Source organism: Tyto alba, unplaced genomic scaffold (genome assembly GCF_018691265.1).
Source record: "Tyto alba isolate M040663 unplaced genomic scaffold, T.alba_DEE_v4.0 Super-Scaffold_26, whole genome shotgun sequence".
In the NCBI taxonomy this organism is placed as follows: Eukaryota; Metazoa; Chordata; class Aves; order Strigiformes; family Tytonidae; genus Tyto; species Tyto alba.
This window is the reverse complement of record NW_024881300.1, coordinates 13545307-13562377: the sequence shown is the minus strand read 5'-3', so window position 1 is coordinate 13562377 and position 17071 is coordinate 13545307. Positions and strand designations below refer to the sequence as shown.

General features: G+C 37.6%; 1 protein-coding gene across 2 annotated transcripts in view; it reads left to right on the top strand.

Moving 5' to 3' along the window:
• LOC104356344 (protein BEAN1) overlaps positions 1 to 17071 on the top strand; it is a 63508-nt gene that overhangs the window by 32979 nt on the left and 13458 nt on the right. For both annotated transcript variants that reach the window (XM_042797784.1, XM_042797783.1), the window contains 2 exons: positions 10749 to 10958; positions 13532 to 13673. In XM_042797784.1, the coding sequence (XP_042653718.1) occupies positions 10749 to 10958; positions 13532 to 13673 (352 nt within the window). The remainder of the gene's footprint in view (positions 1 to 10748; positions 10959 to 13531; positions 13674 to 17071) is intronic.

The following is a 17071-nucleotide window of genomic DNA, read 5'->3' as shown; positions in this document are numbered from 1 at the left end:
AGTAAGAGAGATAGGATGGTTTGCATACAGGCATGTTAGGAGTTAACAGCAGGGCTTAGGAAACAATCAAGGGACAATTTGTGCTGCATCCGTGGGTTAATAGTCAAAGAAAGATCATTCTGTCTCATGCGAAATAGCAAATTGTGTCCAGAGGTGATATCACAATTATCTGATAAACTGCAAGAACAACAGTTAGTGACCTTTACCATTACACTAAACATACAAACACATCTCTGATGTGAAAGCCCCTACTGCAAGAAGGTGGAAGCTGGATGGTATTTCTGTCTCCCTAGTGTTCCACGCAGTATCCCTGAAAGAGCTTTCATTTAGGTAGTCTTCTTAGAACCACCCCTGCAGGGCACACTTTTTTTCTGCGACTAACATTTTCTGGTCCCTTTTGTTCAAAAGGACACAAAAACTAGCTAGCCTTAAAAACAGTCCATATTCCGGGTTAAGACATTGTCAGGGGTGCTCTGTGAGCATTGCAGAGGTTCTAACCTACATGCAACACTGTTCATTACAAAGCAATTTATAAAACCTTAGTAATTCAAAATTTAATCAATTTTCCCATAACATATAATTATTTAAATGAAGTCTAATCTAAGAAACAGTGTGCTAACAGAAAAAGCCAAAGTTCTTGTTCTAGCCTTACTCTATATCTTTCTATTATTCTCACTCAGTCTCCTTCAGTAGCAATGCAGAACAATGCACACTGCAAGTTCTGTTTCCTTTAGAAATACATTTTTTTAAAATCCTCTTTGAAAATAATACATAGTTTAGTTTTAAGAACAGGGAGGAATACCCACAGCCTAGACTTCTACTTGTCTGGAGAGAAAATGATGCAACATACACAGAAGTTTCTCAGGACATCTGTAAATATCAGTCCTTCTTTGTGTATGTCTTCTGTTTGGGGAACAATGCCACCAAGTCTTCTGACTTCCCAGCAGATAGGAACGTGTAGCTATCATCTCTAGCAGCTATTTATGTTCATCCTATGCTGAAACTAGCACAGTGGAAACTACATTTTATATTTAAAATACACATGTGTACACACTGCAGTTTATATAGAATGGTAAATACATGTAGTTTCTTAACTAACTATCTACTCTTTGGGGGGTGATATTTCTTTGTTTTCACAGTTCTGCCATCTCAAATGGAAGAGCAACCAAAATCACATTATTTATAAGAAGGAACTATGTGGAACCTATAAAATAAGCTATATATGTGAGGCAGCAGAACGTTTGCTACTCCAGGAGAAACAGCACTGCCTATCAGCTGGGGGGAAGTTACTTCCAGCCCTTCAGTGGTGTGAGCCTTCTCTCCTCTTTAAGCCTGTCTCAGCATTGCTAGACAAAGATAAATAAGGGAGATGGCAGAATACATAATGTGTACCAAGCAGCCCCTAGACACTGCACAGCTTACATGTGGAATGGTGTTTGCCTGTGTGGCAAGTCCTGTACTCCAATTTACCAATCCTCTAATCAAATGGGTCTTCTATATTAAGCAATAGGGATTTTAAAGAAAGGGATTTTTCTCCCCAGTTTTTTGAATAGTAATGTTTGAGTAATTTAATTTCTATATATCTTCCAGTGCCCTTGAATTTTGGTGGCTCCTTTAGCAACAAGGAAACCAGATGATTGAAATTGTCCGAAGAATCAATATCTGTTTTGCTATTATTGGCATTCCCGCAGCTGTCTGAGCAGAAGTCCTAGTCCTATTCAGACAAAATCTGAGGCAATGAAATTGCTTCTTAGTGGTACGAGAAAACTCTGATTTATGCAGGGAGATACTGCTGTAGCTTTTACAGATACAAATGATAATGTAAGTTATAGTATCTACTTTGTATACTGTGACATCAACACCATAATTCATAACAAAACTGCAAAAGCATTTTAATTATTTTTAAAAATTCAAGTCACCCTGAAAGAAAGACCGAGATATATCACACATGATACCACCTCTTAAAAAAAGATCTTTGGATTCTAGCATTTGTTAACACGTTTCTATCTTAGCGCTCAGTTCCTTATATAACTAGCTAGATCAATATTTCAGTTGTCATTTTTTTCTAAGCAGTAAACGTCAATCATTCCTCTACATATTTTTTTTTAGTAGATTACTACTATTGAAGACCGGAGATGAGGATGGAAAAAGAAGTAGTATTATTTCGGTAGTAAAAGTCCTAAATAAGAAGCAGCACATAGCCACAAGCACTCTAGGAGTGTTCGAGGTATATATATGGTGGATATGTTTCCTGAAGCTCAGTTAGTTCAGTCAGAATTGTGTTGCAGATGTCATCATTATCAGCTCTTTTCCAGAGTTTCAGATCTCGTGAGCAGGTTAATAATTGCTGAAAGATGCTGGCCAATAGAGTAAATTATAAAAATAATGCAACAAAATAATGGAACTATTAAACTAACAGCACAACTATTAAATAGTACAATACAAGGGAAATACAAAACTTTATAATTAAAAAGTATAAATTTGAGCCAATTTAATAATTATCAGAAATGGATAGCTGATTTAAAGATTCATAAATGCATATAGCAGACAATAGAACACAAGTCAGCTGCTCACCAGTTATTACTGTTAGAGCTAGCCAGAATTTCATCACTGTCTTCTCATTTTCTCCATGGAGGTGGAAAGTAAAGTTCATAAAGAATGGAACTTTTCTGTGAAAAGTTTTGGCTTTTGGTTTTTTTTTTGTTTGTTTGTTTGTTTGGTTTTTTTCGCACCAACATAGATTAGGTTTCCTGCCTGGGCTACATCTTCCATGAGCTGTCATCTGCCCTGTAGCTACCTCTTTAGGTCACATCAGATATAGTTCAGACAGAGCTCAACTTCCTGAAAAGAAGACATGAGACACCTAGATCACGGTTCAAGCAGGCAGACTGCTAAGGTAAACTGTAGAATTATGCGACATTTTTTCAAACCTTTCCCTCTCAGAATAAAAAGAAAAATTATTATATTGTTACATTTTTTTTCCAAATTCTATAAGAGAAGCTTGTGTGCCAAAATACCAGAGTCTCTCACAATAGAAAAAATTATTGCTTTTGCCCTGGTCAAGTCACTAGCAACCCAAGTTGGATCTGAGCTTATGAAGGTAACTTTACTTTAATGGGTAAAATAGGATTCTCATCATACTTATTTCCAAGCCCTAATACAGTGTTTCTGAAAAAAGTAATAGGTTCAGGTCCTTTTTATAAAATTGTATTAGTTCAAAGTTGTTTGTATATGAGAAAATAGGGGGAGAAATATATTGTCCATCACAAAGTGGACTGTTATACTTCCAGGGTGATTTGTTTCACTGCAGTGGTATTTATCATGTTGATAAAATAGACCATGGATCTGAAAATTGGAAGATTTTTCCTGTTAATTTGAAACAGCACCTATACATGCTGCTGTGACATCAACATAATACCCTAAAGCCACAGCATCTGAAAAGATTTATTTTCTGAGCCCTTATTCAGCCACATTCTCTTTGCTTCTGACATTCTCAATTTGCAGGCTGCTGGTGATCCAATCTTATTCATTCTGGCTCTATAATAAGGATGTCAATGCAAGAAGAGAAAAGTCATTATCTGATAGCCAGCAGACATGATAAAAAGGCAGTTAGATATCTCAGAGGAAAGGCCACCCTTTCTGCCTTGGATGAGCTTCTCAAGGTCATGGGCAGCTTTTGTACATATAAGTATGCCCCAAATTCACTCCAAGCTGAGTGCATCAGATAAAACTGAAATGTCCCTATCACACAGTCCCATGTCTGAATAAGGGTTTGACTTTTTACTATTAATCACTGAAAAATTTTAATTATTATTAGCACATACATATATGCAGTGAGAAAGACCAGAGAGGCAATGTGAGCTGCAGAGAAACAGTTTCATTTATGGGTCCTGCCTTGTTAATGGCATTCGTGTGGGTTTGGATTATGCTGAAGTATCTCCCACAGTAGCAATAATCAGGCAAGACTAGTTAACCATTTGTATAGAAAGATTTTTACCTCAAATTTAAAAATAATAATGCGTATCTTCTGGGTTTGGTAACTGTTTAATGTCACAGTTGCTGCACCAGACGGCAAAAATTTATTTATTCATCGACTTCGTCAAATAACTACTAAGTACCATTCCAGAAGATAAGCTGCCATCAAGCACAAGTTAATGGGCTCTCATAAGCAATAAGTGGATGAAAGTTTGAGCTGCTATATACATGAGCTAAACTAGATCAACTAATCTTTAATCTACGAATATGTACACCATATGATGCCCTTTACAAGCCACATTAAGGTAAAATATTTGAAGCAATCCCTATATGGTTATTATTGGATATCAATTGTAGCTTAAGAGGCAGTTTAATTTTATGTGTGCACATTTGAAAAGCATACAGAACAGGAGGACAACATGTGACTGGCCCTGGTCCCGAGGCAAGCAGTGTGAGAGAATTAAATATGCTCCTGGGCTCCCTGAACTCCTTTTCCCATACTAAGTGTACAGCTCTTGTAAAACTGATTTATAGAGAGGACATTATTCTAGTCTTCCACTCATTTGCTCAACAAGATAATAAGGACCAATAGTCTTGCCTGTTCTTAGCATCATCATCAGTTCCTTTTAAACACTATTTAAACATTAAACACACTAAGGTAGCAGTTCTTATCTGCTTCCTGTATCTCTCTAGAATATAGGAAGAGTCTGATCCACCATGTTCCCATAGCTGAGTGGTTTTAGTCTTCTGGTGTTAGAAACACACAGATGTGAGTTTACATCATAGCAAGACAGTCTGTACTACTGTATAGCTGCTTTAGAGGGTAGGAACCCAAACATTCACTGCATTCCAATGTTAAGGCAGTGCCACCTAATTCATTACACTTGACACAAGCCGTTGCCATAGCCAGAGCCACAAAACCCTTTCTTCAGTGACCAATTTTCCATCTTCCATACTTTTAACAATAGCTACAAACTCCTGTACTTGCTCAGTTTTTTAAGTCTTTCTGGATCCCTAGTTATTCCTAGTTAAGTTGCCATCACAGCTGCTGTAGATCTTACGTGACGGAGCACTCAGCAATAGGTGTGTCAAGATTAATCTTCCACCAGAGGCTCAGAAGATAGTCTTTCAAGAAGACAAAAAGTAGATGGCGAGAAGTTATTTAAGGAGAACATACGTGGTTTCTTGCCTATCCAAGCTGGTCAGATTAGTAAAAAGCACAGTATTTTCCTCTTTTTTACAAAGATTTAGCTCCTATTGGGCCTTTGCACTCAATAACATGAATAATATCCCCCTCTCCTTTGCTACAGTGATGCTTTGTACAAAGCTGGCACCTGTGATCCAAAACCTTTTTCAGCTTGTTTTACCTACCTTACTCATTATGTGAATTCCTGCCTGGGAGCTCCAGAAATAAGCAGTGTGATAGCAGCTACGGCCAGAGGATTATTTCACAGTACAAGAGCAAGTGCGGAATCCAATTAGTCACTCTTGGCCAAACTAAATCATCTTTGAACAGGAACCATTCATGAAGGCAAAAATCAACAAAATCTTCATCAGTTCCACTAATTTAGCTTATCTGGGTGACTCCCTGGGACCTTTCAACTCCTTCTTGCCATCTGTCAATCTCCTCCCTTTGACCAAGAGACTGCATATTACAACACTGTCCCAACCAGGGATTAAAAAAATAAGGGTATCAGTAACATGCTTTAAATTGCTTTGGTGTTTGAGACACTTTGTTGTGATTATTTAAAAATCAAAGCATACTATGCACTATCCTATACTGAGCTTCCTCCTACTCATTTCCAGTCCTGTACACTTTGTTAATATTGCATATTTAAAGGTAATAGGACGTGCTAGATCATCAACCCCAAACAACTTGTACTAACCCAGGAAGTACATGTAGTACAACATTGTTCTGTAAATGTGCTTCAGCTCCAGTTCAGCAAGTAATCACAAAGCCCATGCTGTCCTCAGGCAAGGCTTAACTGAGGCTGGCAGAGGTGTATGATTCTGCACACAAAATCCTTACAGTACAACATCAGCACTTCTTCATGAGCTGTTCATGCACATTTCAGTCTGGGAAATAAAACCACTCCATTTCTCATCCTCTCCACCAGTGATAACATGAATTATCATCTTTATTAAAATGATAGGGAGATTTTAAACTAGGGGAAGAGATTTGGTTATCTTAGTAAGATCCAGCCTCAAAATCATCTCTGATCTTCAAAGGTAACAAAGAAAACCCTATCAATGACAGAAACCACTGTGGCTTCACTAGAGCTGATGTGCCTTCAGGAGAGAAAAAAAAAAAAAAACAAAAACACACAACTATTTCAGCATGGAGATAAGTGATTTTCATCTATATGTGGTGCTTCCCTCCCACCATCTCATCTCAGATACAAGCAGGTAAAAGCCAGTGAAGAAGAGAGAAACCACCCCTAATAAAGGGCTGTATCTTGGATGAACCAATCTCCCATGACACATCTGCACACCAAGACATTTCAGTGACAGGATCTGACCCAGCTGAAACTTTCAACATTACTTACTACCAAGCTAGGAAGGGGTAAGAAGTGTCCCTTCAAAGACAGGTTAATGAGAAGGAGAAAGCACAACATACGCCAAAACAGTCAAGTTGTACTACACCTCCTTCGGTTACATGGAGTTACTGTACAAGTCTGCTGAGGTGCAGGAGCACTGGGTAAAATAATATAATGTAATATTTAAGGGATTTTACATATTGATAATTTATTGTCTAACACTCGGTGGATAGTGTAGGCAATTTTGCACCAGCACTCTCATTCTAAATTAAGTGTTCGCCCAACCATATGTGTCCCTTGCATTGTATTCACGGCTGCAACAGCCAGCATGTTCCATGTGTGCTGTGTCTAGTTAGTTACACAACTCCCATCACTGCATAAAAGCAGCAGTTTGTGCATCCAATATAATTAATATTTAGAGGATGAGATATAAAGTATTCATTTTTATGCATGTATTTATAATTTACAGTTTCATGGAAAAAATACAACTTGCCTCAAAAAAAAATAGCAATCTGCTATATCTGTTACGTTTATGGGCTTTACATAAATTTTCCTATACCTTTATTATGAATGAAAAAACATACCATTTTTGTATATAGAAATGTACAGTTCCTCAAAAGATGATGTATTTGGATAAGAGGAGAAAACTTTATAAGACCTTCTTTTGCCAAAAGTAATGTAAACATCCTTTGCCCCCTGTAAATTCAAAACCAAAGAATTTATATCAATATAGCATCCCCTTCTGTAGTTGCTAGTCACCTGAGCAATTCCCACATGAGTAAGTCAGTCTGTAAAGTCTGGAGGACTGGACTCACAGTGACAAATTGAAAAGAATACCATAAGAGAACTGCATATTTTTTTAGAAGCTTGGCTAAGTGGAGTTATTAGTTCCTTCTAATAAGAGCAATATTGCAATATATCTTGTCTTTACCAGAGTTTCAAATAGATTAAGAGCATAAAAAAAGAGAAAAATGCACAATAGTGAGAAACAAGAGATAAAATGGACAAGATTTGGAAAAGCTAAGGAAGCCCTGAGAATATGCTAGATAAATGGCCTGTCTTGAAATAAAAAAATAACACCTCAAGTACAAGTGGAAAGTATAAGAGAGAGTAGTTTCTATTTGAAGTCACTGCTAACCTGTTAAATTCCTATAAAGCGAAATAGGATCAAATATTAGTGCTCACTCTGGGCAGCACCACAGGAATCTCCAAAATAGTCAGTGTGTTAAGATACCAGCTGGCTTCCATACACAACTGAAAAATAAAACTAATCTACTCTTCTTTTCTTCAGACAGTCCCTTCCTGTTAAGAGGATAATTTATAAATCATCAAAGTTTCAAGAGATCCAAAAGCACTCACTGCAGCCCCTTTTCTTTCCCACCCAACTTGACAGGAAGTTTATCACCAACTCCAGTTTCAGTACTACTTGTCTTCAAGTTGAAGACCACAAGCCTCATAGCGCATGGAGCAACTTCACACCTCAGGCTCATGTTCTTGTGATGGCAACAAAGTTGATTCTTCCCTCTTACCTTTGCAAGTCAGCCAAAATTACCTATTAATTATCTGCCAGTACTTTCAGTTCAGGTGTCAATTCCCTGCAATTGTGATTTAAACTAACTGGCACTGCTGTGATATTTGCATCTTTCAGAGACAGAATTTGCAAAAATCTGAATAAATGAGGCTATGGAAAGCCAGTGGGAGTACACACTTGTTGGACACATTATCAATAAAGATAGTTAAAAAATGTACAAATGAGAAACACTATTAGAATTTTGTAAATTTTGAGGAAGTTTAGTTCTAGCACAAGGGCCATAAGATCAGCAGAATCTACCCCTCAAACATAAACCATACCCCAAAACCTCCTTGTGCTAAGCATATTAAGTAGGACAGTTTTCCATACCCTTTTGATTTAATGCTACAGAATCAGTTTAATATTCAAAAAATTCAGTTTTCTCCTTTGGTATAAAATGCTTTGTAAAAGCTCGGCACATTTATTGGCTGTCTATCTTAATTGCTCATAAAGACTCTCAGCCAACAGTGAAATGCTTCTAAAAAATTAACAAAAACCCTACTACATGCTAATTCCCCAGGTTTTTTTATATTTCTAGTCAGTTCTCTCAATGTCAAGCGTTAGCCGCTGATAATATACATTGGCTTGAGGCCATCATCTTCTTTTTAAGCTGCTTGTGACTGCAAGACACTAAGTGGTATATCCCAAAGGAAGAGAGTGGGGAAAATATTGCTGAAAGCTATCTGCTAACATGTATCCATGTAAAAAGCACTTGCACTTCCTAAAGCACATATTCACTTCAAATTTTGAACATTCAAAAGAGCAAAATTTTGTTAGCCTTAGTTTCTGTAGGAAACAAATTATTTATCTGTTCAACTGGCATATAGCCAGATATAAAAAAATATCCATGCCATATTTGAAAGCTACTCTTGGTATATATGCATCTCCAATAATTTATCACATCAATAAAATTTTGGTTTACTCAGTATATAGTCTGATCCTCAGCAGCTAATGGGAGATTTCTTTTTAATTTGAGGGTGTGTGTTTGTGGTGGGGGTTTTTTTGTTGTTTTTTGTTTGTTTGTTTTTCTTTGGTTGGTTAGTTTGAGTTTTTTTAAGTAAGCTGTGGATTAAGGGTAGGAAGAAGAGTGCTTATTAGAACTTCCTTTCAAGATCTTGGCCCAGATTCGATTACCTTTACTGCATGCCCAAACTTTCATCCACAAACATACAGAGCCTTTTACCTAAGTAGAGATTCTATCTGCTGAAATCCTGAATCCTTTTTCCCATAATTTCTAACATTCACCTTCCTTCCGTTAGCAGTACAGTCCCCCCATAAATACATCTATGGGCAATTAATTCACATGTATAATCATATATCATCAGTGGCTTCTCTAGAGGAAACTTACTGTTTAACTTTTGATACTCTATCTGGTTTCAAAAGGATATTTGACTTGGGAATAAATTACTGGAAATATTTTGATTTTTCATAGTTTGGGATACTCTTGCGTTTTTCATTTTTCATCCTTAAGTAGATTTATTATTGAACTTTAATACATCCAGAGATTATTTAACAGAGGAAGGCAGTTATGGTTTTTGCCACATATAACATGAGTGCATTTCAACTGAAAAATCAAAATGGAGTGGAAGTAAGAGTAGTGATGTTGCTGTGTAAAACTGCTTGCCTGGAACAAAGGTGCACAAGCCAGAGAGAGCTCAGCTCAGTCTGTGGTCACCTGGTGAAACGCAGGGTATACCTACTGCACCACGATACTTCCAGTTTTAAGGTGAGGTCTGCCTGCCCACAAAGCTCATTCCTTACACAGTATCACAGGCCAAACTAGGGAGGATGAAATGAGAATGACTGTACCAAATCTAAGCTCTCTGCAAGGCATGTAGCTGGTTTGAACACTAGGAAAGCCTGGACTAAAGCACAGGTTTGGCACCATCCTTGGGTTACTGTTTAAACATACAGGAGAGCCCAAAGGGCAATAAACCAAATTTATTTACTTTCAGGTTTTTAATTAGTAAATTTTAAGTGCTCATTGTGATGGTTTTCTACTTCTACAATTCATTAAAAGTTAAGGCCAAGAGGACTAACATATTGCCTGAGCTTCTGCCTAATGAAAAGTCATGTCTGATGAAAATCCAGTGCCTCACTAAGAATCTCATTCTGAATGAGTCTCTTCCCCCCTCTGCTCCAAATCAGTTTCCTGACTCATCCCACAAACTAAAGCATGCCCTATGCTACAAAAGCATGCTCCTCTGTTTCACTCTTGTCCAAAATCTTCTCTGCAAACCCTTGGAGCCTTTTCACACCTGGTAACAACATGCAATTCCTCTGTTACTCTTGGAGCCCAAATTTTTGAGTTTTCACATTCCTCATCGTGCACTTAAGTTCTTTCAGCATCGATCAATTTGTGATACAAAGAACCTTTCCAGAAATAAGCAATCAAAATTACACAAGACACATCACTGACTCCAGCAGGATATTTATTCCCCAATAACAGGGAAACAATTGCCAAGTGACTCCCCCATAGTCAGTTACTAATGGCTCCAGAAATAGGTCTAATAAGTAGGTTGTCCATACAAGCATGAATTTGTACAACGGATCTGTCTCAGGCTGTCTCTTAGGGCTTTGAAAGCCCTTAATTTTGGCATCTGTATAACCATGCTTTGTAAATGTCTCTTTTCACAACTGACACATTCCTTCTCTCTGCTGTACAGAAGTTCACCTGAACCAGAGCAGCCCAACCAGCGAATTCCCCAGCTATGGTGAAAACGGAAATGATACCAGTTTACTCGTTTCACCCCTTCTGGTGGCTGGAGTAGTGATCGGACTTGTGCTATTTCTATCCTGTGTTACAATCATTGTTGGCAGCCTGCGAAAGGATGGACGGTTAAGACACCCACATCTGAGGAGAGATGCTGTTTATGGTAAGATAGCTAGTCATAGCAAGATAATGCTTAACTTTATTAATATCTGGTGCTACAGGCAACAAAAAGCATCTGGCTGCTGTGCAAGAGATAAAAAAATAAAAATTAAAAAATAGGATAAGTAGGTCACAGGCAGCTTTGTAGTTTAATAGCATCTTTGTGCTGTCACTGAATTCACATAGTACAAGCTCCATAGTTAATGGTTAACGTAAACAAAGCCAAAGCTGACACTATTTCTTGAATAGCTTATTTTCCCTTGATATGGTATAAGATTTCTTCTCCATCGCTACACTCCTGATAGTTTGTTTTCATACCCCATTATAGCCTTGGATTAACATATAATTTCTATTTTTTGGAAAGCTAGGAATGTTTTCACTTCTGCAGTGTGTACCAACCTACAACGACTGAGCAATTGCTTCTTTTCTGACCACAAAAGTTAATAACTGGATATAAACAGAACATCAAAATGTGCTTAAAACTGTCATCATCATTAATGATGTCATTGATCACATCACTGTAATTAGAACTGTCATCATATTTAAAGAGATTGGTTTGCTATCAAAGAAGTGCCAATTCCTATCCACCTACCCTCTGACAAAAAACCCTGTACTTTAAAAGGATTTGGGAATTATATTTTTGACCAATTTTGGGTTTGCTGACCAGAAGTTAAAGCCACTTTGTCAAGGAAATGACAGAAACTGATTATTTCTATATTTCAGGAAAAAACAGTTACAAAAAGTTATTTTGTAAGTCTTCAGTTAGTAAAAATTCAAGTGATAAATGGATTAATTAATTGACTGGAGCATCAACAATTATGTCATCTGTGGTCAGGCTCCTACATCTGCAGTTTGTTAGGAGAATATAGACCTTTGCATATTGTTGAGGTTTTTCTCTTGATCTGGAAAAGATAATAATGAGCCACATAAAAAAACATTGGCTCAGATTTTGATTTCACAGAGGTACATCAAGTATCCACTGCAGTGAACTGGACTCCATTTAATTATTTGGACCAGGAATTTTTGCGTCTAAAAGAAATACATTTCCTAAGATCAGTTTGTCCACCTGGAGCCAAGAATAATTATTTTGGGCTTTTCCAGAAACATTTATCCAGAGAAGTGAATAATGTCTCTGTTTTGGGAATAAATTTTAGACACTAAAAGAGGTGAAATGCAAACTCCCGTGGTAACATACAGAGGGAAAAAGGAAAAAAAAAATCCAGAAAACTACTGTCTATTATTATTGTAACATCTATTTTTTTCCACTTTTCAGCAGCTAAAGTTAGGATTAAATAGTTAAACTGGAGTTAGTGTTTTATCCATGAACAGCAATATTTTGGCATGATAAAATACTGACCATTAAGATTCAATCACTACATTTCAACCTGCTGCTATCTGAATTTCTGGTCCTTTAAAAACCCTGAAGCCAGGCGAAAACATAAAGGACAACTTTCAAACTGCTTGTTAGAAATAACAGTGCTATAGAAATGGAAAAATAAAAGCATGGTGATATTTTCAGAAGTTCAAAAGAATAATCTTAAGCTAAATCATGCCAGTCTACCCAAGGGAAAATTTGACATTAGCACATGATGTCCTAATACCTCAGCATGCTTCCACCAGCCACGGTCCCGGGAGTCACGGTGAGATGGCTTCCTTCACTTATCCAGCAAAAGGAGAGCACAGTGAATGCTAGACTGGATTCATCTAGTAAATTCCTCACAAAGACATTGGCAGAGGTGACAGTTGCCAGGAGGAACAGGCAGATCAAGTGAGTCCTGCCCTCTACCCTCTGTTGAGGCACAAGACTTCGATGCCACTTTAGTAGCTGGCCCTTCTCTCCAGGTACTATTTTAATGCATCAAGTGAAAAGGGACGATTACTTTATTTGGAAGACAATTGCAGGGGATGGAGATTGCTGCATTTCCACAATTTAGGACTTTCTTAGGGAAATTTGCCCTGGAATGTTGAGCATTAGCTAATTATCCTCTAAGAAAGAAAATAGCACTAACTTCTTGGTATTTGTGGAGCTTTGAAGCTCTTGCCTGAAAGCATTAAGAAAGCCCTGGAGCAGGCAGCAGGATGATCTTCTCTACTATTTTCCAGTTTTTCCCCTTTTTGTGAGTGTTTTTACTGAGAACAGCATTTTCTCAAGACACATACATACAATCAAACACCTAGGCCTCCTTTTAAAAACCTTCACAGAATTGGCAAGATTTCAATGTATGCAACTCCTGGGAACTTCAGCAGTCCTGCTAATGTTTGAAGCTGCATGCAGTGGAACCAACATTCCTTTTCAACCTTTGAGGCACAAGAAAATCTTCAGACACTTGCATCTTGTAGGCCAGCACTAAATATGTAGTCTCTGTGCCATAGCCTGAAATACGATGGTTCATCTACAGATGATGCTAACTTGCTCCTAAAGGAATAGAAACGTCCTGTGAAACCTGATTGTTCCAGAATACCAATAATTCCTCTGCCTCAGATAGGTTTTATTTTCTGATTTGTGGCAGTGTTGTTATAAACAGAGAATCCACCATGGAGGAAAAGAGCAGCAAGTATTAATTGCTTGTTTTCCAGCTCCAGATGGCTTCTCTTATGGTGGCTCTTTCGGAGAGCTGAGATCCACCTGCATGGAGGAGTTTCCCCCAGCTTTTGATCTTGGTTCCTATCTGGACACACTTTCTCAGGTCAACGTCATGTATCCCGATTCACCGCCATGGTAAGCTCTTTTCTAAGATTCCGAGTGTTAACAGTCCTGCACTGGCAAGGCCTGTTAAAGAAATGTGCTAGACCTATGCCCACTACAAAAATGCAGGTCACACAAACTCTAAATACAGACACGTTTTGTTTAGTTTAAGTTCAAATTTTCCTTAGCAGAATATCTCTTTACTAAATAAAGGCAAGTATACAGCCAATTCTCATTTACTAATATTCACATTAAAATTTATCATATTGATGGCATACTAATGAAACACAGAAACAAAATTACTTATGAACATTGTTCTTTGAAAGAAATTATTTTACAAGTCAAAGTTCACTTCCAGGAGAAAAATATATACTTTTTTCAAGAACATTCAGGTTATATATTTATTACTGATTCTGAGACTGTTCAGATCGGAGTAAACAGAAAAAACAAAGGGGGGTAAGGGTGAAAGAAGCACAAGAAACCTTTAAAACCTTAACATATTTTTCAGCAAGTTTCACTTTTCAGCTTTCTTAACCCCAGTATTCTATCAGAAAGCAGAACTGAAGAAAACATACCTTTCTGACACACCTAGTAATGTACTTAACCTCCTAATTTAGGATAGGGAGAAAATTGTTTGGGATTGTTCATTTTATATCAGTAGTCTGGGAAGGAGGATGACTACCATTTTAACTGTTTAACCCAAAACTGCTCTGAAGAGCCACAGCTGCCTGGACTGTAGTAGCATCTTCGGAGAAGAACATCCTTCAAATATCAGGCAGTTCTCATTGCCTCATGAGGTAACATCACTAGAAGAGGCTCTTTCCAAAGAGAGTTACTCCAGAAATTATATAGGAGCCCCTTCCACATTTGTCTGCCTGCATTCACAGGATACAAGAACAGCCAGCACAAGTGAAAAAAGTTGCACTTTAGGCCATCTGTATCTCCTCTGTTTGCCTCACACACCTTGAGGTTAACAAATGAAGGAATTCAGTTACTGCCTCCAATGAACCAACAGAAATTGCTTTAAACGGAACATCACTTCAGGCTTTCTGTAGTGCTGTATCTTACAGCAAATAATGGTTGAACAGCTGTGGCCCCCTTGCACTTTTTTTTATTATTATTATTTTTATTTTCTTCCTTTTAAGCAGATTGTGTTTTGAGTTAGTAAACTGATACACTCATAAGACCAGGTCTTCTCTGATGGCTTATATACATATGCAATATAGAGCAAGTCAGTAGTATGAACATACAATATATTTGTTTTTTTTTATTCTATGCATGTTCTACAAGCAACCCTGTATGTATTATGAAGTCATACTATATAATAAATGGGCTTTTAAAGATGATGTAAATATCTTATCAGAAAGCTCACATATAAAAAATTATTCTGAGCCTGGCATCTAAATTTGTAGAACTTCATATAAATCCACTTAAAAATTTAGACTGGTTTTTGGACCCACACCCACAAGTCTTTACTAATAAAAACCAGCCAGCTGACACCCAAGCAACAGCTTGAGTGGGCAGTTGGCCAGATTTCTGAGAACAAGCTCAGACTCCTGTGAACAAGCTCTGAGAACATATTTCTTTAGCAGACAGGTCTCCTAAGATAATGCCAAAGGTTGCTTCCATTTCCAGTTTGAAACAGGCTCAAAGGATTTTCCACCTCTGTGGAGTTCTCTGGGAAGAGATACATGAGTGATACAGGACAGCACTAGATGATCTGTGCTTTCCTGTAAACTCTCCAGCTACTTCTGTAATAAGCCTGGCACAAGTTAACTGTCTTGCGTGCTAAGAAACTATTCTGAGACATCAATACTAGGATCAGAAAGACATAAAGGTGTCCAGCCACTGCGTCCTCAGGATTACCTTTTGGGCTGAGTGGGCTGAGTCCCTGAGTGGCCCAAGATCTGACTCTGCATACACAAGGAACCACTGCTTGTCCCATTAACTGCGATTCTGCACCACAGGTCAAAAGTAAAGATTATTTTTAATGGTTTTGCTGTTTTCTCACTGCTACCATAGTTAAATATTTTAGAAACAGTAACTCTGGCAAATCACCAAAATCTTATTAAGTTTTATATCTTAGCAACACAACTTGGAGAAAACTTCAGGAAAAGTAGAGCTTAGCAGATGGCTGAAAGCAAAGCTACGTACAGAGACATTTAAATTTACTATTAATACATTATATAGTCTATTGTAACTTTCTGTTCAGAAAAGCACTGGTTGAGAAGCATTGTATGAATACACTGCATTATGTAAGAGCCTGAAAAATTTCTGTATAGCTACCTTTACACTCTCCTCCATGGCTTAACACTAAAGTGTATTTTCTCAAATTAGTAGAGCATGGAGATTATTTGGACTGACGGGTGCTAACAGCAGGAGAACTGACTGTCCGACATGGCCTTGAAACATAAACAAGACCTGTTTGACCTCGTGCATTTAAGATAATAACTCACTGGGACCAATCTTGTTACATATGGTAATGTTTCGAAGAGTTGGCTTACTGAAATGTAGCACTGGCTAAATTAATGCAATTCCTCCTTCTAATTCATGCAGTGCAAGATGTAATTTCAAGCTAAACTAGCATGCCCAAAATCTAATAATGCAACTATAGCATAAACAGAACAGAAATGAAGAACAGCAAGGAAAGCGTCTGCATTGGCAAGTAACTCTCAACATATATACAAAGTGAAAGAATTCAGTGAGTGAGAACTAGTGTCCTGCTGCCACAAGAAGACACCAAGGCATTAGCTTCATTTATCCGCATTGTTCTCATACAGCCTGCAAGAGGCACCAGCATTACATCACTGCACATTACCTGCTGCAGAGCTGACTATTCATGGACATACCATTTTTGCCAAAACCATACTTCCTGAAATTATTTCAGTAGAAAGCATGACACCTTTATTTGGCTGAGGGGTGATTATCAGTCTAGAATGTTTTCATTAGATTTTACAGTTGGGCTTTAAACCGTTAAATGAGTGGAAAAGGAATTTTAAGAGAAGGCTGAAGAAACAGGGTCAGAGTTAAGAGTAACCATTCCGATGGCTGAGGGAGAGCTAACTGTCCAGGGCTGCCTACTCTCGACTCTCTAATTGGTAAGTCCAATACAAAATACTATTTATATAAAAACTTTAATTGGGAAGTTAATTTATGAGAAATGCTTTGGGATGTTAATGATTTAATTGCTTTGATATCTAAATCACAAATTTCATTTGAGGCTTAATTTGATTATCACCATAGACTCTTCCACTAACTACTTCCTTACATTAGATTTTACGTTAGATTTAGAAGAATACCATGCACTGAATTTTGACATTAGCCTGACATAGTTGCAGGGCGGTTACAGAGAAGCCATCTGGTCAATTTGTCTTGACAGCCCGAAATATACAGTGCTGCTATCCATAAACATCCCTTTAGGATAATTAATG